The 25,771-nt window shown below is 34.4% G+C and overlaps 1 protein-coding gene across 1 annotated transcript in view; it reads left to right on the top strand.

Annotated features, from left to right (window-relative positions):
• The window catches only part of SGCZ (sarcoglycan zeta), a 562,549-nt gene that overhangs the window by 517,288 nt on the left and 19,490 nt on the right, over positions 1–25,771 (top strand). The window contains exon 5 of the mRNA XM_026697804.2: positions 12,423–12,545. Coding sequence (XP_026553589.2) covers positions 12,423–12,545 — 123 coding nt within the window. The remainder of the gene's footprint in view (positions 1–12,422; positions 12,546–25,771) is intronic.

Here is a 25,771-nt window from a genome sequence, read left to right as displayed (position 1 = left end):
ATTCTAATGTACATATCAGAATATCATTATCTTTTAAATGTGGCATTTTCTCCTGAGTTTGCAATGCTGTATTTGGATTAAATATATATTCAAATGTCCATCCATTATTAGGAACTTGGGAGTTGAGCAATTATGTATCTTTGTCACTCTGTCTCAAAGGCCAGAGATCAGTCATTCTATATTATGCTAGTCAGAATAAATGTGAAAGAATTCCATTTTTGGCAGTATATCATGACCTAAAATGATTTAAGTCTACTGGGAGATCTAACTTCTACATTAGTGGAGAGGATCTGTTAAAATGATTATTCGTGAGAGATGAAAAGTAAACATGATGATCCTTTGGAAACCCTAGTTGATCTGCAAAGGCAGGTGGTTGTCAAATTGATGTCATTGTCAGTAGGTGTTTCCTTCTTGAATACGGAGTACTGGTTTCTTGATTTTCAAAGGGGGTTATGCAGTGGACTATTTATATCAGCAACTAGAGTAAAACTGAGGGGGGGGACTTACATTGATACATTTTTCTTCCTGAGAAATAGAATGTTGCAGTCCTATACTTTTTAATTTAGTCTGTTTGGATTTGGAGATGTTTGGTTTTGCTGATGATAGTTTTGTGCACTATTGCTAAATTTTGATAAATTAGTATATTGCCCTCTTCTGCTGGGCTTTGGGAACTGAAGATCCTCAATAGATGGTAGAGATTTTTTCTTGGATTTTATATATTGATTTTATGTTGAAATGTTCTTTTAGAACTTTAGAATTCTCTTATGACTAGGCAGACCTAAAATTTGAGAGAGAAAGAGAGAGAGACACAGGGAGGGAGGGAAGGAAGGAGGGAGGAGGGGGAGAGGAAGAGAGATTAGATATAGATATAGACCATACCATATTTATTTGATTTTATATCTACAGCATCTTCATTTTAGTGCTTATAATAGCAATGCTACTAGAATTTTTTGAGTATCTTCTTAAATTTCTTAATTGTAACCAATTTCACTGAAGTGCTGTCTTCCAGATGCTCTGGCACTAGGAGGATGAATCTAACATCTATTAAAACTGTAAGACAAAATCTAATTGCAATGAATGGGAGTCAAAACAAGCTCAAGAACACATTTAGAAAATGCAACCTATACTTCACAGATTCATAGAATATAGTAAGGTGTTTGCTGTGATTTCACAATGCAATCTCAAGAGGATGTGTGTACTTGGCAGGGATGCTGCTGCATTCAGCACTTCTTGTAAATGTACAGGTGATACCCTTCCTGCATTGTTCAGAATTCTTTCTGGGATTGTCTGTTCCTTACTCAAGTATTTGCAGTTGCCATATTCCAAATCCTGTTGAGTATGTAACTAAATCATAAATGCTGTAAAAAGAATTCAGTCATTCAAGGACAGATTTTACAGGGAAATAACAGCACTGTTTGATATCTTGCAGATGGTGCTGGAACTTTGAGTTTCATTTTTTTTTATTCTTACTGTTGGTTATTCTTATCTAATACATTGATGCTTCAGACTGATTATATTTTTTTCTTTAAAAAGTTAAAATTGGCCAGCAGAGATACAGAGTGACCTTTCATTTACTAGTTCTTGGTGTTATTGTTTTGGGGCACTCCTTAACATTTCTGTGATGACCCGGGGCATAGCACAAAAGCAACCCAGTCACATAAGTAAGAAGAGTCCCTTTAGTACCTCCAATTTAGCTCCCAATGTCCAGGTTACCTTCGGCTGGAAAAAAAACTCTCCCAGTCTTTAAGTGGGGGAAATTCAGTACGAAAACAAAGTACATACAAACTGTAAATAAAAGTCCACGCAAACCACACTGCAGTAATTAACTTGACAGGGCAGGAGAAGGAATTGCAGACCTGAAAGGCCATCAAAATGCACACAATTGGGAAGATACCAGGAACCCAGATAAGCCTCAACAATACCAGATAATTCACCATTTGCTCTCAACAGTTGGCTGTGCACAAGTCCCCTTTTTAAACACTTTGTTCCCAGCTGCAACCAATGAAGGAAATCAGAGCCCTTTCCTCCCTCATAAGCCACACAACTCGAGTTGATCCCTTCTCCATTCCTCCCTGCATGCCCTAGGATAAAGAGGGGGTGGGCCTGGATCTTGCTGTGAATTCCCTCTGCCTTGCTCTACCTCTCCCCTGTTCTGCCCAGCCAGACTTTGTCCTTCCCCAGTTTCTTCCACAGCCAACAGAGCCACACTCCCACTCCCTGTCAGCTGCTGGGCCTCCCCCTCAGAATCAGATTCTGACAAGGGCATGACAATTTTCCTTGCTATTGGCTCTATGGAACATTGCCATATATTGGTTTTTTAAAAAATTGTTTACTATATTTTAGGATCTCTCTCTCTCTCTCTGTACGTATATGTCTTTCTTATTATATACAGAATTCTGGAGTTTCAGTACATTCAAGAGCAAGACCTAAATAGAGAATCACGTGTTTTAACATTAGTTCAACATTAATGTCTACAGTAATTCTTGTTTAAGCAAGATATGTTGCATGACTCATCTAGATGAGGAAATTATTGAATTGTAAGCATTCATTTGTTCATTCATTCATTTCATTCATTCAATTTGTACCCATCTCAGACAAGTGACATGACAAACAATCATAAAATCAGTTAAAAGTAGTATAAACAATATACTGTATATATTGCCAAGAAAAAAAAATCATAGATGTTAACATAACCAGAAAACTGGGCTTTAATACATTTGACGCCCCAAGCCTGCATCCTGGTTTTTTGTGGTTTGCTTTTTGTTTTTGTTTGCAAGCTATGACTATCACAAAAACGTATCCACCTGTTATCTTGTCTTTTGACATGCAACTGGAAAGTGTCGCTAGACGAAGGAGAAAAAGTCACAAAAATTTGACACTAAATGTTGCCTGTGGATGGATAGATGTTACTCACCCAAACTATATGTGTGTTCTATTACAAAAGAACATCTAGTTCACCTATAATTTAAACAAATACTCACTGATTTCTATATGCTAATGAACTAACTTACAACTCTACTCATACATATTAAGTTTATACCAGTGGTCGTCAACCAGTGGGCCGGGGATCTCTGGTGGTCTAAGAGAAAATTTGGGTGGTCCACATAGAAATGTCACCCCCAAAGCACCCCCAAAACAATCCAGGCTGTGCGGGAACACAAGGCTGTGCCGCCCACATGGCCCGTGGGAACACAAGGCTTGCAGAATGATTGATTGATAGGAAAACAGGGTGGGGAATTTTCCTGCAGACTTTTTGGTGGATTTTCCCAGAAACTCTAGTCCGCAGGATTTAAAATTATGAATTTGGTGGTCCCTGAGGTCCAAAAGGTTGGCGACCCCTGGTTTATGCAGTGTCTCTTGCACTATTTCATTACTTTTCCACTTAGCAAAAAAATTGCACCTCTGATGGCCTGTAAAATTTGAAACTTCATCAGTGTTGACCTGAAAAAGATCTGTTAAGTTCTACTACAGGGGTTGGAAGCCTATTGAATTCCAGATGTTGCTGACTTAAAACTTCCAGCAGCCCTAGGAAATATAGCCAATAGGTAAGAATGCTGGGATTTGTAGTTCAGCAACATCTGGAGTGGCACATGTTGCCTACAGCTATTCTTTTAAGCTCAGTTGAGCTTTTTCTTTCAGGAAATACATAGGAATACAAATTCAATTTCATACTTACAGGAATATGTTAGTCTTAGGCATTTCCTTAAATCTATTGCTTTTAGAGCAGATGGCATTTACTTGCTTGTTCTACTTTCTATTTTAATTATATATTATAATTATATAATCATATACATATATATTCTAGTAATTCTACAAACAGTAGGGGGACAATAATTTTTCTACACATTATTGTAAATCTTAAAGGACTGAAAAGTTTAATGATGAATGGTGAATTAATCATCTACCTCTATAAAAATGTCAGCTGTATTCACTCATTTTTGCATCCATGTATAATCCAAAAAAATGTTTATTGTTTAAAAAGTATTCAGTTTTAAATTTCTTCTGTTCTAAATTGTTAGATGTATTTTACAGAACCTACTGAAAAATTCAGAGAATTTTATTTTTGTGCTAAAATGAAAGGAAAATAGTGTTCATCATGCACTGTGTTTCAATGTATTTAAATATTAATCAAATGAAATTCAAAACACATGCTTAGAAAATTACTAACCTATTCATAGTCCAAAAACCCTAAGATTTACAAGTATAAAAAGATAAATCTGAAATTAAATAAAATTGCTTAAACCTTTTGCTGCTGAAATGCTATCCTAATCTAATAGAACCATATGACCTACTTTTAAGTATAGTACACAATTTTGGTCTGGTTTTCTTGCAAACTCCATTAGACAAATTTGGATAAAAAAGATTGAATACTAAATGATATTATTCCAATATATAGATACTTTATTCAAAAAGAAAGAAAGTATGCTTAATTCATAGGTAAAGGTAAAGGTTTCCCCTCGCACATATACTATGCTAGTTTTTCCTGACTCTAGGAGCATCCTTTTCAAAGCCGAAGAACCAGCGCTGTCCGAAGATGTCTCCATTGTCATGTGGCCAGCTTGACTAAATGCTGAAAGTGCATGGAACACTATTACCTTCCCAACAAAATGTCCTTATTTTTCTACTTGCATTTTTACATTCTTTCAAACTGCTAGGTTGGCAGAAGCTGGGACAAGTAATGGGAGTTCACCCCATTATCCAACACTAGGGATTCGAACCACTGAACTGCCAACCTTTCAATTGACAAGCTCAGCATCTTAGCCACTGAGCCACTGTGTCCCTTGTTTTTTTTATTTTCTGTATGTAAACTCTTGTTACAACTCAACTTCCCATACAGTTCTCCTAAATATCTATGACAATTCTTTATAGTTTACTTCTTATCTTCACTTTGAAGATAGCATTTCTTTGAATACTTGATTATTATAAGGGAAAGATCTACTAATTAAACCATAATTAGAAGATTGTGCCCGATAATTCATTTTTCTGTACTTATGCTTATTATGAAGCTTCAGGAACACTTTTAAAACTCTGAAAGCATGCCAATATTTGTGATATAGAGTTAGATAAAATTCTTCATTTTATTTTATCTCATTGTCATTTTTTTTCAGCCTCAGACTTATTCCATTTCCTTTCTACCTCAGTTCTAAAAAAATATGAAAATACCTCTTTATAACATTTCTTTAATGCATATAATTTCCTAATATTCCTTAAAAACTTAATTTTGTAAGCAAATTTCTCTAAATTAATTTACTGTCATGCACTACTGTATGCCATTTATAGATACATACATACCAGTGGTGGGATTAAAAAAAAGTTACTACCGGTTCTATGGGTGTGGCTTGGTGGATGTGGCAAGGGAAGGATACTTTTAAATCTCCATTCCCTCCTCACTCGTGGGGGAAGATTACTGCAAAATCCCATTGCCTCCCCATCCCACTAACCTGCTTTCCAGATCCGTTCTCCCATGCAAGGCAACAAAAGAAGACCCACCCAATTAGCTGGGACTTGGCTGGCAGAGAATAGATCGGGATGGGGCCAGTCAGAGGTGGTATTTGCCAGTTCTCTGAACTGCTCAGAATTTCCACTACCAGTTCTCTAGAACTGGTCAGAACCTGCTGAATACCACCTCTGATACCTACACACATATACATGCACATATATAATACATTTATACATACATACAAATATACTGTGTATACTGTAAATAAATTTCAGGACAAATAATTAAAAATGCTATGAACTAAACAAGGTAGGCAATAATAAACTTACTGAAATAAATTTCCTTCATATACTTCTGTGTTTACAACATGTATATATTCAACTGAGTAAAGACTCGTAATAATAAGATATATCACTCTCTTCCATTTGCACTTCTCCCTTTGGTGAGATGTCACCATGGCCTGATGGCCTCTACCATCTGCCACACAGTTTGCATTAGGGTACTACAAATGTGTCATTAATATCTATTAACTGTTGGTGTATCTAACCTTCTATTCCACATTAGCCACTAGTCATATGGATTACAGCAGTGGAAATGATGAAATCATAGCTTCACCCATGCAGTGTATTCACTTTTACAATAGAAACTGCATGTTAGAAAACTCTGAATAGGAATGGCAATCCTTGAATAAAGACTTAATCCACTGCACTGAAACCATATCAGTCAAGAAGTGTGTAAATCATCCACTGCTAAATGTCTAAGAATGCATTATATCACTCATTTGAATCTAAGGTAGCATCTCTTAACACTTTCAGGCAGAAGCCTTTTCCACTCCCTACAGTATCAGATATTTTTACATGTGATGCTTCCAAACTATTATTTTTCCACTCCAATGAGTCTTTTAAATTGTTTCCATTCTTTGTTAATTATTTTACTAAAACAAGGCCAGGATGCTGTCATATTCAGAAACAAACACTTAACAGTGGATTAAATTCCAGTAGCAGCTCTGTGATGCTAAAGAAGCAGTTGTTTACACCAAGAAGGTAAATTGGTATATGCTTATAGTATGAATGTATATGTATGAAATTTAACTAAAGCCCATCTGAGGTAAATTCACAAAGCAATATCTGCTCTATCCCTCACTTCAAAACAAAGAGTATTGTATGAAGCATTTTGTTAAATTGAAGCACTTTGTCTCTGAAGTTTCAAGTGCCATTTTGAGCCACATCTCACACACACCTTGTATAGCTGTAATCTATAATGCTGGTTGGGTCCATGTTGTTCCCTTACATTATCTGAAAATTTTATTACCTTATCTGGTAATTATCTATAAAGGTGTTCAAATATAGCTGAAAGCAGGCATGATTCTTGTCTGTTTGGAAAGGCAACATAATGGTCTTTGTAGAGTAAAACTCTTAAGTCACAGTACAGAAAACCAGTTTGAAACTTTTTCTACCTTACTGAACATCTATTTATTGTCCTTGACCTCACGTCATCATCAAAATGTAATAAATGGCATATAAGTGTGAATAGAGAGCTATAACAGTAAATGCATTTTCATAGTTCAATTATCTTGTATTGAAACACTGTCAAGGTGCAGGAGGAAATTCAAAATATTTACTTAGGGTATGAAGTGAAAATATGTTGCCTTCTTCTCATTAGCTCTTTGACGACATCAATAAAAATAAATAATTTAATTGAAATTATTTTAGAGGGATCCAGAGAACATTGACTGATTTTATATGCAAATTATAGCTGTAATGGATTGCATCTACAAAAGAGGAGGGGAGGTGATGAACTATGTAAAACTGCAGTTTCCTGGGAAGGAGGGAGCCAATTGCAAGAAGGATGATGAGACAAGAAACAACACAGCCTGGGACTGGATCATAGAAAGAGGAAGAGATTTAGGATATAGCCACTCCTTAGAATCTCCCAGGGTACACCATTGGGGTGAAAGTAGCACAGGTTGAATCTGGAAAGGTTCTATCTATTGGTGTGAGCAAATAAAGAACTGAACTTTAATTAAATTGTTCTATATCACTCTCGGGCTGAATCTGGCAACAACCCATCATCATTCATAGACTTCCACTTTAAAATAGAGAAAGGTTATGGATTTAACATATATACCGCAGATATTATCAAGAGCTATACAATAAATTATTCTAAAAGCCCTTATCTGTTGCTTAATTTTTAGCCTTGCCTTGCAATCAGTAGATCTGAATGGAGAGAGCACTAAGAAATTGGTCCGAAAGGAAACTTGGTAACACCATAAAACACTTACAAAACAATTACTATCAGAATTAATGGATTTATTGAGAGGTGATGAACAGTCTGTATCTCATAATGTAAATAGATGTTCAGTTGAAGCTTTCAAACAAAAAATTAGTTGTAATTGTGTTTAATTTTCCCAAACTATTCCAAATAGCAGTTTAGGTTCTGTGGTCAAATCCTGGCTCTTTATATATGTCAATATGTGTGTGTCAATATTACACGTATGCAGGGTTTTTTTGTTCATGTTGCCATGCCCATTATCTTGACTTCTTCACATACACATCCCACAGACACTAATGTTCTGGTTTCATAACTCCACAACATAAAAGGAATCACATATTAATTCCAATAATAAAAATTGCCCCTCTTTCAGATCAATCTGCTATTTCATAGAGTTTAAACAGATCAGCAAAATTTTAGTAACAAGTGTGCTTTGTCTTCTCTCCCTTCATTTTGGCATTGTCAGTTCCTAAATCTTCTTTGGGAGGAATTATTTTCACAAAGCATCCTCAAAGTTCATAACTTTTGTGAAATTGGGAAGTTCCTACCAACTCCTGTTTTCCTGTTCAATTTTTAAAGAAAAGGGAAAAGAGATCTTAGAGAGAGGCAAGTAAATTGTGAGCCTCACATCTAGGAGACTAGATTCAAGTCTACCCATCCATAGTCATAACTTATTGAATGACTTGGCATATCATTATCTAGCAAGTTTGTTTAGGTATAAGAATAAAACCAATCTTCACTTTGAACTCAGTGATGAAAGGTAGGAATGGAAAAGGAGGAGAAGGAAAAGATTAAAAGTAATAATCATTGATCCTGCTGTATACAAAAACCTCTTAGCTGGATCTTGCATGACCTCATGCTTTTCTTGCTGCAAGAGAAAACAGAGTTCCAGATCATTCCAAACTCCATGAAATGAACCAAGATAAGAACAACATTTTCTAAATCCTTTTCTGTAGTGGATTATCTACTAAGCATTCACCAAAATATAAACTCAATGATTTTTCATGCTCTAGTGTTACTGAACACCACACACATTTCTTTACATGGTTACACTTTAGAATAGAGAGGTAAAACTTTCCTCAGTCCTACAGATTGTTTCCTAACTATCTACATTGAAAAAATGGTGGTTTTTTTTTTTCTGTTCCTGTACAACTGAAGGGTGAGAAAGAAGCATTGTGAAGAAAGGAATCTAGCCAACGTTTGGTAGGCTTGGGGAGAATCTCCCAGGTTGAATTGGTGCCATAGAATCAAGGTTCCCAATCTCTGTTTTAGAAAATAGGCTACAATTTTAGGAAAGACTGGCCTGTGCGATGGTGAACTAGCACTTAAGACAAGTCATGTTTAACATGCCTCATACTTGGAATTACTTGACAGTTCTCAGTTCATTAATCCTACAGAGAAATTTGTTGATTTTTAAATAGAAATTACAATTTCTTGATTAGTGTGCTCTCACTTCCCCTTTTGTAACACATTTTCAGTTTTGCATTTTCATTTTTGATTTAAGGTTCATTCCTGTTACTTTTCTTTCATGTGCATTTTTTTAAACTGTGTCAAATTTAAATATACTTCTCACTTCCAATAACAATGCCTAAGGAGATAATCTAAACATGCAAAATCACATGCCATCATTTTTCTTGTCTTTTTTTTTTTCATTTTTTGGTACGATGTTACTGTTGATTGGTTTTGCTAGCTTGTAAAGCATTTGAAGCAATGGCATTTGAAAGTTTTCTTTTGATTGATCTGTCACTTCATTTTCTTTGTCATATATGTATTTATTTATGCCTTGGCATTTTTTTCTCTTGATTATTGAATGCATAGATATACGTGTTTACATTCACATGTTTCTTTGTTTGAATTTCATCCCATCTTTATTTTTAAGTAACTCAAGGGAATAAATATATTTAATACTCCTTCTCCTATTCTTTTTCACCACAACAATAACCCCAGAGAAAGAGAACAATCCCAGAGAAAGTCACTGGTCCAAAGTCACCCAGTCGGCTTTCATGCCTAAAGTGGGCTAGAAGCCACCATTCTTGGCTTCTAGGGAAGCACTTTAATCACTACATCAAATTGGCTGTAGGATATACACAATCTCTTCTTAGTTTGCAAATAAACTCCTTTTTCCAGGACTCCAGTTCTAACTGCAGTTGTGAAGTGAAATATTATCTAATAAGAGACGGAACTGAGAGGGCCGTGTGTAGTCCATTCTCCAACAAGGAAAAATAATCTCTATATTCCTATTTCCAAATGCCATAGACAAAGCCCTATCCCAGATTATAGTTAATGAAATATAATAAGGTTATATTAAAGAGGCAAAAATATTTTTCTCTTATCAAGATAAGATTAATGCAGGATCCTCTTTGGAATTATTAGATGAAGTCCTATTTAGCACCTGCACATACACACTTGTAGACAGAAATTGGTATCTCTTAATTCACTGAATGGGATTCTTATCCCAAATAATAACCCAAATGGATTATTTTTCTGGATTAGAAAGAAATTCTGTGATGAGGTGATTCCAAGTATTTTCTGTCTGAAATTAAGCTCCTGTGTCTTTAATAGCAATTGCTGTCAGTCATGAACAATGAGACCCATATGTAAAGGTTCCAGTTTAGTGGTTTATTGCTCAAGCACAGGAATCTTCACTAACTAACAGTTTGCACTTGAGTAAAACTGGGTGAAGTTAAATGGCATTCAGGAGGGTTGGACTTCATTGTTTGTACCACAGAAAGAATTTAAATTAATTCCCAATTGACCAACATCTATATGGATTCCACAGGTGTGGCCTTTCTTCACTGGATGCAGGGATACACAATTTTGCTTGCTGCTTAAAAGCAATAAATATAGTTAAACAGTTAATTTTAAGTGATGGCCAGAAGTTGGTGCATCAGAAATCATTGTCTCCAACAGACAACATGAAGAGAAGAGCACCACTCTGGTAACATTCTTTGTGTTACTATGCATTGCGTTATCCTTGATGATATTCTCTTAGGGGTGGGGCTTACCTTTTTTTAAAAATTCAATTGTGATAAATTCTCAGAGAATGCCTGGACAATTCCCTGCAGCTTTTTAAGTAAGGTTTTTCACAAGTAGCTTGCCACTGCTTCATTTGTAGGGCTGAAAGTGAGTGGCCAAGGTCACCCAGCTAGCTTTGTGCCAATAAAACATTTACTTGCTTCAGTTTATTTCTGTGCAAATAAATTGTGCAAGTAAAACATTTACTTGTTCCAATTTATTACAGCTTTAACCTTGGCTACAACCATTGTACAAAGAAATGCAACACAAGTGTCTGCAATAAATCAAATGAATAGAACCCTTATCCTTAGATTTCCTCAACTACATGAACTCACCTGGCAAATGTGGTCTTAGATTTTATCAGCCATGTAGGATTTGGTAGCCTAATTTCTAAAACTGGAAATTTTTCCAATTTAAAACTTCATAGGAGCAAACCAGGTGGTTTATACCTGGTTTATACCTTCTATTGTTCCTCAACTTTTAAAAGCCCAATTGATATCCATATTTTCCCCACCCCTTCCACAACATACCCACTTTCTAAACTGATCAAGTGATTTTTGAATCCACTGGCTATTTCAAATAAAACTCTATGCTTCTCTGCCCCTTTGATATGGATGTTTTCAGAAAAAGGACAAACTTTAACCATGTTTTAGTCCTGGTAAGATGATTACTGAATGATTGTAATCCTTAATCAATAAATAATTATTATTTTAAATCCAAAGTTTTTGGAATCTTACAAATTTTTGTTCTGCTACGGCCCTGAATTACTTATATCTATTTATTTATATTTATAATTTTAAAACTTTAAAATAATGTCTTAGTGATTGGAAGGCAACATTCCCACTCTTCCTTTATTTCCATTTAATAATGGATACTTCATTTTGAAAAAAACAGTGTAATGTCCTTTCATAGAAATTATTTGCAAATTATTAAATCAATTAAAGGGTAAATTTTAAAAAGAGTCATATACAGTAAATTGAAATATATATTAGAGAGAAATCTGATTTGTTAGTAGTTAATATGTGTAGTAAATAAAAAATGTTGGCAATTTAACCAGATCATTGCCCTGCCCACTGCTCACGAGTCAATGAGCAATTTATTAAGAATACACAATTAAAGAACATTGATTTTTATTGTAACTAGTGTTTAACTTTCAACAAACTAATATGCATTATTGAAACATAAATGTTTATTTGGACCATTATACTAATTTTGTTCAGTATTTCTGTAAATTGAAAGAAGTGTGTGTGTGTGTGTGTAGCAATTTAACAAAAAATAATAGTAAATAAGAACAGTATAGTTGATAATTTAATAATATCAGTAAAATAATATGGTTCTTAAGCTTGCAGAAAAACCTTTATACTAAATGTTTTTACAAGATGTTTATTATACATATGTTTGTGGTGCAATAATCCTGTGTTAAACTTTGGGGATGAAATGTCATGTAAAAATAATTTTTAGTGTTTGAAGTAGATGTAAAAACTGTAAAAATAAATTGGTATGACATATAGCGAGGTCACATAGGTCAAACAATGAATTTGGTTATCCCTGGAAGATCAAATGCAAGGCAATTCTCAGTATGCACAGTCTGTAAAAGAGAATTAATATAGAGAATTAATGTAAGTCTCTCCAAATCTGAATCTAAAAGGAATATTGGGGAAAATTATAACAATGTGTTCTGTTTTCTCTCTTTTAGGTGCTGAAAGTGTAGAAGCCCAGTGTAAAAGATTTGAAGTTAGCTCAAGTGAAGATGGTAGAGTGCTTTTCTCTGCTGATGAAGAAGAGATTGTCATTGGAGCAGACAGACTGAAGGTGACTGGTAGGTAGTAAGAGTTGGATTGCTAACCCTGAATGCATTTCACTTACCGGGGGTGGGGGGGGATGGGAAGATGAATTTATAAAGTGTTTATGTATTTTGTGTGTGTGTGTGTGTGTGTGTGTGTGTGTGTGTGTGCGTGTATGTATACACATACATTTTATGTGTATTATGTATATACATAAACACACATTTATTTGTGTATGTGCATATGTATATGTATACACATATGCACACGTCTGTATATGCATATATACAGATATTTATATATATACATGCAAACACACATACACATCATGTATTGTATGCAAGTTCTATATATCTGTGGAACTGTTTAGAAATAATGTTCATCATTATTACATTCAAGATTTGTATCAAAAGATAATATTTCATGATTCTGAATTAAGAACCGTAATTTTCTTCTATTGTAGGAGTAAAATTTTATCCTTCAAGTTACAATTTTCATTTCTTGTTCTTTTGGCCATTAAACGTTAAGTTAGATACTGCCCTTTGGCATCATAAAATTTATGATTATATAGTCAACTATATAATGTACTCTGAATGTCAGCTCTAATTTCTCTGTGGTTTAAGACTAATATAGTTCTCAGACAAGAGTAATTATTAAGGAAGGAGAATTTTCAACCAGTAAAATCAGAACTACTGAATTTCAGGCATGATTTTCTCTCATAATTTTAAATTATTTCTAATGAAAGATTGTTTGTTCAGACATACTATTCAACTCCATTGCTATATATTGATCAACTTGATAGTACAGGTGATGTACGTTTTTTTTCTGTCGAAACCGATTGGATGCTTTTTGTTACAATAGTTCCTTACCCAGCTGATCATCATCGGAGTTCCATACCCATGATTGAGACATGGATATTAAACTTCTTACCCAAAGTAGAGGGTTTAATAGGACCATCATTGTATCTTTTGGAAGTTCAAAATCTCTACTGACCATTGCTCAAGTCAGATTCCCACTTTCAAAAACATTTCACTTAAATTTACATAATGCTTCAAACTCTAATATATCAGCAAACTCCTTCTGCATGGGATAGTCTGTTCAGGTCTTTTTAGGAAATTGTGTTGAGTGCTTGCCCATAGTAGCTGTAAAATATTTTTACAGGACTGGTGTAGAGGAAGAATACAATTATTAATTATAATGTCTAGCAGAAAGATTAGGTTGATTTACAATAAAACAAAGTGTATGTGTTGAGACATAATGAGAGCCTTTCCCATAACTTATAATTACATAGACTTCCATTAAATTAAAAATATAGATATTAAATATTTATTTTCCTTTTCATTAAATAAATTAAGATTAAACATTTATAAGAATCAAACAGCAAACCTGTCAGGCCTGGTCTAACTAAATAACTATTGTATGTTTTTCTGTATTATAAGCATATAAGATGTGTATCTAAAGAGATGGAAGTCTTTAAAAAAAACCTCAGTGATATTTTTTGACAATATGTCATGTCACAGGACATATTATAGATGAACTGATGCAAGACATGGATATGTAATGTAATTTGAGGTCAATACACAAGGGTGAGTACAAAGACAGTTCTATCTGTCTTTTTGGCTTGGAGAATATAATGCCTTTTGGCAGTGTTCTAGTTATAACTTGCAATCGTAATTCATTCTTTTGTAACCCAGAGGCTACATGACATGGGTCAACCCTTGATGACCACTAGAGAGCTGCCACATTATAGAAAATGGAGGCCAACATCCAACAACTGGAATTCTATGTTTCATCCCCTGTAGAAAACTGCTTAATTTCTGTTGTCTATATATTCTTAAGCAGCTGGGCTTCTACATATTTAAAAGAAGATTTTAGTTCTGTCACAACCTTTGAAGTTAATCCATCTTCATCAGACTGTAAATTGACTTACATATTATCATTTTAACATCTTGCCTTCCATTAAAAATTCCAAGCAATTAAGAATGATCATTTAATGTCAATGGGAGAAGAACTTTTAGTTATATAATCTAGTTTCAATATATTCTAGGACACTTAAGCTAAGCAACATGACTGGAAAGATTTTGCTCCCAAATCTAACAAAAAAAGCTAACCTTTTTTAAACCTTAACTGTCAAAGAAGATGCCCTTGTGCATTGTAAAAAGAAATGCTGTCCAACTATTTTGGTGATGTTAACATCAGACAAGAACAAAGCTTTCTAGTCAGATTTCCTCCAGTGGGATATGATTGAGATCATTAAAGAAGTTTTAATCAAAGTGTATGGAAAATTGTCTTGAGTTGGATAAGGAGATGAATGTCTCCATGGCTTATATCCCAGCCAATCATTCATACAAGATCAGGAGAAAAAGAAGATGGTCTAAGAAGGCCTAGAAAGGCCTCACTTTATTCTCTAAGTTGGAATATACCTCTTAGTTTAATCTTCCATCTGCAGTGGAAGCAGCCACATATGATCAGTGACTTCCAAATATTGTCCTCCAGTATCCAAAATAAGGCACCAATAAAATACCATTAAAATACAACTGCAACTAATGTTTTCACCAGGAATATGTCAGTTTTAGAACAAAATCCAAACTCAAAGAAACTCAAAGAATTTGAGAATAGAACTCAATACAAACTCAAAGAATACCCTTCAAGAGGGGATTTTAAAAATCATGTCTTTTTTAACTAAAAATGATCAGGTAGCACATTTGGGTAATAAAACTTATCCAAATTATCCAACAAAGGAATTCTTCATCATGTTAGCACTTTGTAGAAGCTGTTCTCATTTATTGCTAGAGACCAGGGATGGCAACTTCAGTTCACACTAGTTGCTTGTTCAGAGTGGCACAAACATTCATTTAAATGTAGGCTTGGGTATTTTTATCTACATACCAATCTATCCATTCCCCTAATTCTTTTGCATGCACACAAATCATTTTTCCTTTAGCAATCTGCTAGCAGATTGTTGTATTTCCCATGTAATATTCCTAAATAATATCAAAACAATGGGGTTTATGGATAATTGCTATGTGGAGCTGGGAAGCTTAAACCATTCTCTCTTCCATCAATCCTTCACTGTATTAGTATTATAGTCCATGAGAATAGATTGATCCAATTATTTATCTGAAGTAAAAAGCAATTTTTATGTTCTGTTGTTACCAATTAGAAGACATGGTTTAGTTAAGTATGGATTAATTACCCCTCTGACTGACAATCAAAATGCAATTTTCAATATTTTTTCTATTCCTAAATGTTCAAGCCAATTACTCTCTTTAAAAAAATATTGAATGTAAATGTAAAACAAATAGATCTATTTCTTAATGCTATAAACATTTATCTACCTTTTTAAAATGGTATCATTCTAAAGGATTATCTTACTTTGAACATACAGTGTAATGTCCAAGCAGCATAGAAGTACAATACAGTGTAATGTCCAAGAAGGATTTATGTCACAGGATACATGTTCTAGAATTGGTGTCTTTCTCATACATAGCTCGCATTTATTGAGTTGAATAAACAAAATGACTTTATTCAACTTTGCTGAACATTTCAAATCAGATCTGATATTCAGATGTATAGGAGAATCCTGGTAGTTCTGAATGAACAACTTTTTAACTGTCTTAAGTAAAACTAGTTTTAAGACCAGAAAATATACAGTAAATGTGTATGCATGTCATGTACATTAGATATTATTCAGACAAGTTCAATTCACTTGTCATGCTTTTATTTAAGGACTATGAAGAGAATGCAAGAAAAGTGACTTATTTATTAATTTATCAAATTTGTATGGCCACCTATGTCACAAGAAGTGACTCTGGGAGGCATACAACAATTAAATAAAAGCAACACTTACATAAATTGGGTGGTGCAGTGGCCTAGAGATGGAACTCTCACCACACAATTGGGAGGTGGTGAGTTCAATCCTAGATAAAGGTAGATATTTCTTTCTGTGGGCACACTGAGAATATATTTGCTGAATAAAACCCCACATTGGTGACAGGAAGGGCATCTGGCCAATAAACACTCAGTTCTATTCAGTTGCCCAGACTCCATTCCACAGAGGATTATGGGAAAAGAGGATGAACACTTACATAAATTGATTACTATAAAAATATAAAATGATCATTATTAAACATGATGCAGGCATGAAAATGCAGGTATGCAGGTGTATTAAAGGATTTCCTGGGACCCCCAAGTCTAGTGATATAACCAAGTCTTGAGTGAATTCAGAAACATTAACAGGGATGGAGCAAACCTGAGGGAGGGTGGGGGATGAGGGAGACTGATTTCCATTTCAATCCACTGGGACATTAACCCATAAGGTCACATCTAGAATGAATTTCTCCTTGGTGAGGGATAATTATAGCATATTTTTTCTGGTTGACCTCTGCAAATTCAGTCCAATGCAATCTAAATGTAATAAAGTCTTTTTTAAGTATCTAAAGCCCTGGGGTTTATGTAAGGTATCTGGATTTTATTTTGTTTTATTTTTGCATTTGGATTGTAAATGAGAAGCATGGAGATGGGCAAGCATTGATAAGATTCTCAATTCACAAAAGATATATAGCCATATTTTTAAAGCAACGTATCTTAGAAAACTCTGGTTCCATCCCCAGGCCAAGATTTTTGCTCTTCTTCCCCCATTCTGCTCCCACCAGATATTTTTCGTAAAATATATGCGTAAAGCCCTTTCAGCTATTTTACTTTCTGGGCTCCCTCATCAGCACAAAACATGAAAACACTGAACCATCCAATCAAAAGCTGCTGTCATGTTTTTGCTCATTTCTGAGCATTGCTAAACTATGGGAAACATTGTTAAAAGCATGCCAGCAAATCCAAATATCAGCTGGCCAATATAGCACTTTTTAAGATGGACTGACTCCGACCTCTGGACCTGAATCCGCCTCTGGACCTGAATCTGGGTCTGCCTCCAGTTTTGTGATTAATCCCAGCCTGTGTTTTTAAAGCTTATTTATTTCTTTGTTTAGATTTTAATGTTTAATCACATACACATCCGGAGACTTCAAATTTTAAACAGAATAATAAAATAACTATAACATTAACATATTTTTTTAGAAAAAATAACATTAATTTCCTGGGGTAAAAATTAAACAATGCCTTATAAAATCTTTTAAACTAATCAATTTTGGGAGCTTATCTCAACCATAACAAAGGCCTAATAAGTTCTCCAGTCTGGAGCACATAATGAGCAGGACATTTCTGTTTGGGGGTTTTTCTTCCATTAGTAAATCCAGTCTATTAACTGATCTGTAAACTGCATTGTGATTTTTTGAAAAATAAAATCCTAGAAAATGATATTGGCATTTCTCTACAGTTAGCAAGACAACAGCATGAACATTTCCATAAAGCCATCAACTTAACTTGATAAACTCTACTTTATTAGCTAGCTGGAAGGAAACTGTTCAGCTTGGAAATAATAATAGTGAGGATAGTTCCAGACTGTTGGCTTTTGCGACATAGTGCAACTCATATTGTGGCTGGGTGGAAATGTCCAGTGGGATAGGCAGTAATGAACAATCAATAATAATCAGATGACTGAGAAGACAGTTTCATTTCTGTTTTTGTGCATTTCATATCTGATATCTCCATATGAAAATAGAAAAAAATAGCTAATCTTCTAGAATTATAGTGAAACATAGCTAAGCAACAATTAGCTGCAACAGATTAGTTCCAAAAATCTATTCATGATGAATAATTTGAGGGGGTCCTTGGTGCACTCTGATCTTAGCTGTAAAATGTGAGGAATAAATGAAAGCTACATAAAAGAATGTAAGGTAACTGTTGTTTTGCTCTGTCAAGGACAGTGCCCCATCACTGAGGTCTTAAATGTAAAATCAAATCAGGAAAATGACAAAATCCACTTTCTAACAAAAGGAGGTAGAATTGCAAAGGCATCATTTAGTTTTCACCAGTCACTCTGTTCTATAAATGGAATTAAATGAGAAAAATTTGAAGGGGCAACAAAAGCTGAATTCATCTCTTCTGATCTCTTAGTTATAAGGTCAGTGTATCAAGTGCTTTAGGAGCTACAGATGGATCACAGTAAAGGCTAGAGTTTGTCACATTGCTTCATTCTACCTCTTGCCATTTTATTTCTTCATCGCTCTAGAATTATTTACAGAAAATTGATGTACAATAATAGAAGAAGAAAAACCGCATCCAATGAAACAGAAATACATTTCTTTTCTATAGGCTTACATTATTGCACTAGTAGTGTAATAGTGTAAGTTCCCACTCAAACAAATTTAGACATAACATTTGAATGTGATTGTCTCATAATATAAGCATTTTTATGAGTATATAGGTTGATCCACAGTATTTTTATATATGTCATGCAGTATTAAATATAGATACGTGGTACTCAGAAGAGGAACCCATATGAGGGATTCAGTGGCATTAGAAATAATTGAGGATAAGTCCTCAAAATAAATCAATTTTCAGATTGCACTCATCTTTGTCATATTTAACTTTACACCAGATGTTGAAAAATATTCTAGACCATCCAATCTAACACTTTTCATTGTATTAAAAATGGTAACATTAAGTTTATCAATTTAACCCTTTAATCCTTCTGGAAATTCTTATAACAACATAAAGGTGTCAAGACACAGCCTAAACTCCAAATCCATAAAAGTTTTTGAACTGTAATGTGAACCAGTCTCAGCATTGTGATTTATCCCCATTTACAGAGTAACCAGTCAGGATCCCCAAATCATAAGATAAACATAAAATATAATCATTATATAATAAAAGCTTATGCTTTGTTTCTCCCCTTGTAGTTCAATTGATAGTTTTAAAAACTTCTAATTATGCAAACAAAGGGTCTAAAGACAAATTTAAAAATAAGAAGAAAAAGGAAGCATTCACAACTTGGACATAAATTTGAACAAAGAGATGGCATATCATTAAACTTCTCTTATGATTTAGGAGTTGAATAAATCATATCAATCCAGTATAAAAAAAAACTTTGTGAAAGTCCATTTAAATCAAAACCTATCTCAAAACCTGCCAAGACACCATATAGGTTAATTGCTTAGCAACTGAAGAAATCAGAGCTGCTGGATGATTATTGATTATTTTGAGTAAAAACAACATCAACTAAAAATCTCATATTGCTTTATGATCAAAATTTGTCATCCATTCTGGTTAAAAAGTACTATACAATTTGTGGATCAATTTAGCTTTTAAACTTATACCATCTGCATTTATAAAAAAAAATAGGTCTATAATTAGAAGACACTATTAAGTTCTTAGTCAGCTGGGGAATAATAATTGTAATGTTTAAAAACCAGCTGTGAAATATTTGAAAAAGCCTTACTATAAACCTATAATGAAATAGGAGGTTAAAAACCTCCTAGCAACATAAGAATTATCAGAAACAAGAGTCTCCCCAAATTAAATTTTAATGACAATTTTTGGAAGCAAGAAAATAAAAATTAGGAAGTGATCAGGAACCAAAAATTGTCATTAAAATTTAATCTATGAAATTTGGCCCATGTATCTGTAGGTGTGGGGGTGGGGCTTTTACATTTTTGTTGAAAAGAATTGCAGATTCATACACTTGGAACCTGTATGAATGTTCCCATTTGAATCCTGAACTGATAGTATAGTAGAGTATTATATTGCTCTATTTGATGAAGTCTAAAAGTCAATAATTGATTTTTTCTCCCTTCTTCCTGATATTGTTGCCTTGTGCAATGTAATACAAATTCTCCTTCTACAACTATAAAACTTGTTAATTTAGCAGTCTAGAAAAGAATAGGGTTCATAAGATAATAATAATTATTTAACAGTATCATCTAAATTTAAATCTTTAAGCACTTCTTTTTATTTTCAAAAAATGTACAACAATGAATAAATGCTTGAGTGGGCTCCCATGCCATCTCTACTACTTACTCTGTCATTATCTTAAGAAAATCTTTATCATTCAACAAATATGTTTTCAAAGGGCACTTAAAGAATATACATAAACTTTCATCAAATAGAACAGTGTATCATGGGAGCATGATGAGAGATTAATCTATCTCAAATCAAAGACTGAGAAATCAAGGAACAGTGGAGCAGAAAATAATCCAAATGTTTTACTAGTGCTTTGTAAGCAGTACTATGGGATGCAGATCATCATTACAGGTAGTCCTCAACTTACAATCACAATTGAGCCAAAAATTTCTGTTGCGATTGGACACACAAGGAATTTGTCTTGGTGCAAATACTCTTAGTATACATAAAAGAAAAGATACATTCATCAAGAGTCATTGATTTTTTCTGCAGGGACACTGCAACTGTCATAAATATGAGTCAATTGCCAAGCATCTGAATGTTGATCACATGACCGTGAGGATGCTGCAATGGTTGTAAGTGTGAAAAGCAATCATAAGTCACTTTCTTCAATGCTATTGCAACTTCAAACAGTCACTAAACAAAATGTTGTAAATCAAGGACTACCTGTATTAGAAGTAATGTTTGCAGAATTAAGCTATGCCACTGAGTTTGAAGATTCCATTTTATGACAGCAATTAAATACAGCCCAATCTTTTTCATCTTTAAGAAAAACAATGCTTTTAACATACAAAACAAAACTATTAACCAGATCAAAAAATTTAAAAAAAATGGAAAAACAGAAGTGAACCTGCATCAGAGGGGAAAAAATAAAATAAATGCATATAAACCAAAAATCTTAGTTCTTAAACACAAAATTAAGTTTTGACTACATGGAATATCATTCCACATCATTAGAAATCCAATTCATTTATACAAAGTGAACACATATCGTCTACCCAGAGTTAAGTCAGGTGTAAAATAGTCTATCAACTATTTAACTCCAACCCACTCACAAAGAAGTTCTTAATAATTTGATGGATTCCAATCTTTGGTATTTTTCCCCAGTATTCTAGCAACCTTATGAATACTAAACCAGAATGGTGTTTACAACAAGCCAGAAACATGAATTAAGGTCTCCTCAAAAATATACTTCTAACATACAGATGTTGAAACCCAACCATTATCATAAGCCTTGGAATATCCAATAAAAATTCTTACTTGATAAGATATAATGAATTATTCTCTAAAACTTTAGCTTATTAATTGCTTAAATAGAATATTCTTACTCTTTCTTCTGAATTATTTCCATATTTATATCTAGTTTTCAATTGTACAATAATACTTTGATTTTGCAAATTAATTAGAGTGGAAGAAAGGGAAGGTCTATGATTCTCAAATGTTTTTTAAATTGGAGAGGACTTCATTCATAGCAACATCATTATATAAGTTACATCACTTATGCCATTTTATATCATTTGTGCAATTATGAAAAATAACATAGCATTTCATAAATGAAACAAGTGTTTTGCTCATTATATCCAAAGTCCACTAAATTGAGATCTGCAAAAATTGAGTGTAAATGTGGGACTCATAAACCTCTTTCAGTTGCACTAATAGCAAGGAAGTTTTGAAGCTGTTAATGCATCAAACCCAAATTGTCAGATGAAAAGAAATTTTAATTAAGTGTATTCAATGTATTCCATTCAGTAGTTTTAGTCGATCCAAATTTATTTTGCAAATAAATAAATAAAGTATATGTAAAGTAGTTTACATATTAAATGTATTCCATTCAGTAGTTTTAGTTGATCCAAATTTATTTTGCAAAACATTGGAAATTGTAAAGGATTGGTTGACAGTAAGCTGTACAAAAAAAAAATGAAAAAGATTTTCCAGCTATTTCAGTTTATTATTATTCCATAATATTAATTTGTCATGGGAATTAAGATCATATTTAAATTTTCTTCCCAACATTATCCATATTTTGTAGTGCGGGGAGGAGGAATGAGTTCTGACTAAAATTTCCTGAAAGTATCATCTTAAATGAAACATCTCATGGTTTTTATTTGTTCATTTTAATCAGTCTACCTCAAGACTGTCAAATTCATGGCCCACAGGCCGGATGCATCACATGCTGGCCATCGCCACACCCAGTTTAGTGAAGAGGGAAAAAGTTGTGATAGATCACATGATGATGCCGTGAAGACACGAGTTTGACAACCCTGGTCTACCTGATCAAAACAATTCAGTCAATTTAGGATTTACTTAAAGGCAAATTTCGCTTATTTCATTCCACAACCATGTCTAACAATCTTTCATCAAAGATATGAACAACTAAAGTTTTTTTTCTTTTTCTTTTTTTAGTTTTAAATTTTTAGCTTTCATTTTAATTATTATTATTTTTGTTTCACTGAGACCAATTCTTGCTAGATAAGAACCCCTGGAATTCCCACCTGATTTGGGGCTAAAATCCCTTCCTTTTGCTTTTCCTGGGAAGCAAACCCACATGGTTTCTAGGTTATTGTAAATTAATTTCAGCAAACTCTGCAATCATTTTTTCAATTCCCTTATCTGAAATAAACAATACATTCCCCCAGAGCTGAATTCATTTACTCTGGCCTCAAATGCTGTAATTAAATTAACAGGCTCTTTTTTAAATTGCATATACAGTTCTCTCAATAGAACATAATTACCCAATTTTGCCTCTATTTGCTACTATTCTCTGTGTGTTTTTTTTCTGTTTGAGATCAAGATGCTATATAGAGAAACTCTTTCATTTGCTGTTTATATAACAAGTATCCTTCTGCTCTATTCATTCTCTGGGTGCATAGCTACCAACATCTATCACCAAGCTTTCGACACTGTAATTTATAATATATATTTCCAGTGATATTAATGAAACCATGTTCATTGTCATTTTCTAAAGGTTAGATCTCAGTAACTGGTAAATTGAGCAGAATAAGTAGTTTACCCCAGTCAGTGTCTGAGAGCGCTACATCTTCAGTTTCCATAGTTTCAAGGGAGGACAATTTGCAAATGCATGACTAGATGTGGTTTGTACTGAATTAGGATGAATGCCATGCACACAGAGCTTTGCATCAGATAAATATCTTTTAGAATCATGCCATTTAAAACAGCTCCATTTATCCTGCAGGGTATTGCTTGCTTTATTGGAATGATATCTCTTGGAAGATTTTCAATGCTCTGTCTGCTCTAATCTCTAATCTTTTTATGGGTGATCCCTCCATCTTCAGGGTCAGGCAATGTAAAAGAAAGTACTGCACCTTCATTTTTGTTGTTGTCTAATATGGGAAGCTAAAATTAAATCAAATTAGTAGTTTGTAATAATTTCAGTGATGCATATTCTGTACTCTGTATGTGTATATCTTTCTCTGTGTAGTATATGTGTGCATGCAATTAGAAGGGAGGGAGGGGGAGATGGAGGGAGGGAGAGAGAATATGAACCTTTTTCCAAGGGAATCACCAAATTTGGAAGGGGAAAAAATTGGCCCAGTCCTTAAATGCCCTTTCGAATTTTTACTTACTTTCACAGTGTATTCCCATCTTATTTTTACTTACATTGCAAGAAGTATTGAAAACTGAAATATTGAATGGGAATAAATGAAGCAGGTTTCTCTCTTCTTCCTTCTGCATAATGATTGATGATTAATAATGGATTAAGGAACATCTGAAAGCAAAACCCAATGTATAGGGAGACATGACAGTGCATTTAAAGTGCATGTAAAGACAGAAAAGGGAAAGGAGAAGCATGTCTGGTCCTCGCACAGATTATGCTCCTGTCACTTGCAATATCAAATAAAGAGAGGAGGAAATGTATTTTGCAACTAGATGGGAGAATTGGATGGGAGGGAGGTTTTTTACCATGGTAAGAACTGGGCACACAAACAGGTTCAAGCTGGGGACTTTGGGAAATTCATCTTTCATTGGAAGTTCTATTTTCATCTAATATTGTTATGGAAGTCTGAATCGGGAAATCTTTCTCAAAATCCCTAGTCAAAAGGACAAATTGATTCATTGCTTTCATTGGGAAATGTGGTCAGTTAGCATTCAAGCAATGGACTTGAACCAGGGGTGGGATTCTACCGGTTCTGTCCACCTCTGTAGAACTGGTTGCTCTGCAGCAAACAGACAGCATACATAGAACCGGTTCTATGTATGCTGCTGCTGTTTAGGCCCACCCGCCTGCCCGGGCTCTTACCTGACCTTTATTTCCTGCTTTTTCAGCCGCAGCTGCTTTGCGCGACACAGCTGCAGTTGAAAACTCAGGAAAAAGTGCCTTCTCAACTGCTGTGGAACCAGCAGCTAGTTGATGATGATATACACGTGCACGCAAAGCGCGCATGCATGCACAAAGTGTAAAATCACCAAACCGGTAGTTATACCAGTCGGATCCCATCCCTGACTTGAACCTTACCTAACCAAAGCATAAACATGTGCAGGTGACTTCTTTCTGCAACATGGCCAGTTTTTGAGTGACATAAGCTTAAAATCGCATTAGTTATTTCAGTATTAATGAAGTTTTCCCTCTCTTGAGTAGCCTTTAATATGTATTAAGTTTCCCTACCATTCCGCTAGAAGTGGGTTAGATTTACTCATTCACCTGATGTAATGGTATGCAGGACTGACCTTGAGAGACAGGGGAAAGAGCCACCCCCAGGAGAATGATCAAATAAGAGGCAATTTATCCTACAGAAGAAATGTGGGCAGTTTCAGAAAGAACACTCCTTCATGTGGGAGTGTGGCAAATGACTCAGAAGGGACGTTCTCTAGTTTCTTCGGCTGTTATCAGTGACAGGGAAAAATGTACTTCCCGACTTGAAAAATTCTGTCAATTTAATCTTACAATAAGGTAGAATTCATTCATCTGGGTGTGTTTCCTATCTACTTGGCAAGGCTACCAGTCTTGGAAGTATTTTTCTGCTTTGTTTCCTGTATAGCCCAAGACATTAAAGACATTAAAGGCGGGGTTCTTTCTGAGATGGTTTGGTCTGCCCACATTCCTTCTATGGGTTAATATTAAGGGTTAAGCTGCCTCTTATTGGACCGAATGAGCTGTAGCTGAAGCTCATTCCCTGGCTTCACAAGATCTTTCTCATATATCTTTATATCAGATGAAAGAACCAGGTAACAGGGGCAGGATATGGATTCATGATGGAGAAAATTCCCATTTACCAATGAAAAATAAATGGTGGCATTCAGTTCAGCCATGAGGAAAATCTAGCTCTGAGGAGCAGAAACAAGCTTTATGAATTGCTGGGCTTGTGTGATTTGTCTTCCTCTTTCATTGTATACATGAAAGAATCTTCCAGGTTTTTTAATGACCATTTGTTCTTAGTGTGGGTTCTTAGGTGAAAGAAAATTACAGTTAATGAGTACCACAACATGCTTTTTCTGAATAACAACC

The sequence above is a fragment of the Pseudonaja textilis genome, chromosome 6, assembly GCF_049901715.1.
Source record: "Pseudonaja textilis isolate UNSWEBS1 chromosome 6, rPseTex1.2, whole genome shotgun sequence".
Classification (NCBI taxonomy): Eukaryota; Metazoa; Chordata; class Lepidosauria; order Squamata; family Elapidae; genus Pseudonaja; species Pseudonaja textilis.
Note: the sequence above shows the minus strand (reverse complement) of the source record. Positions and strands in the feature narration are given on the sequence as shown.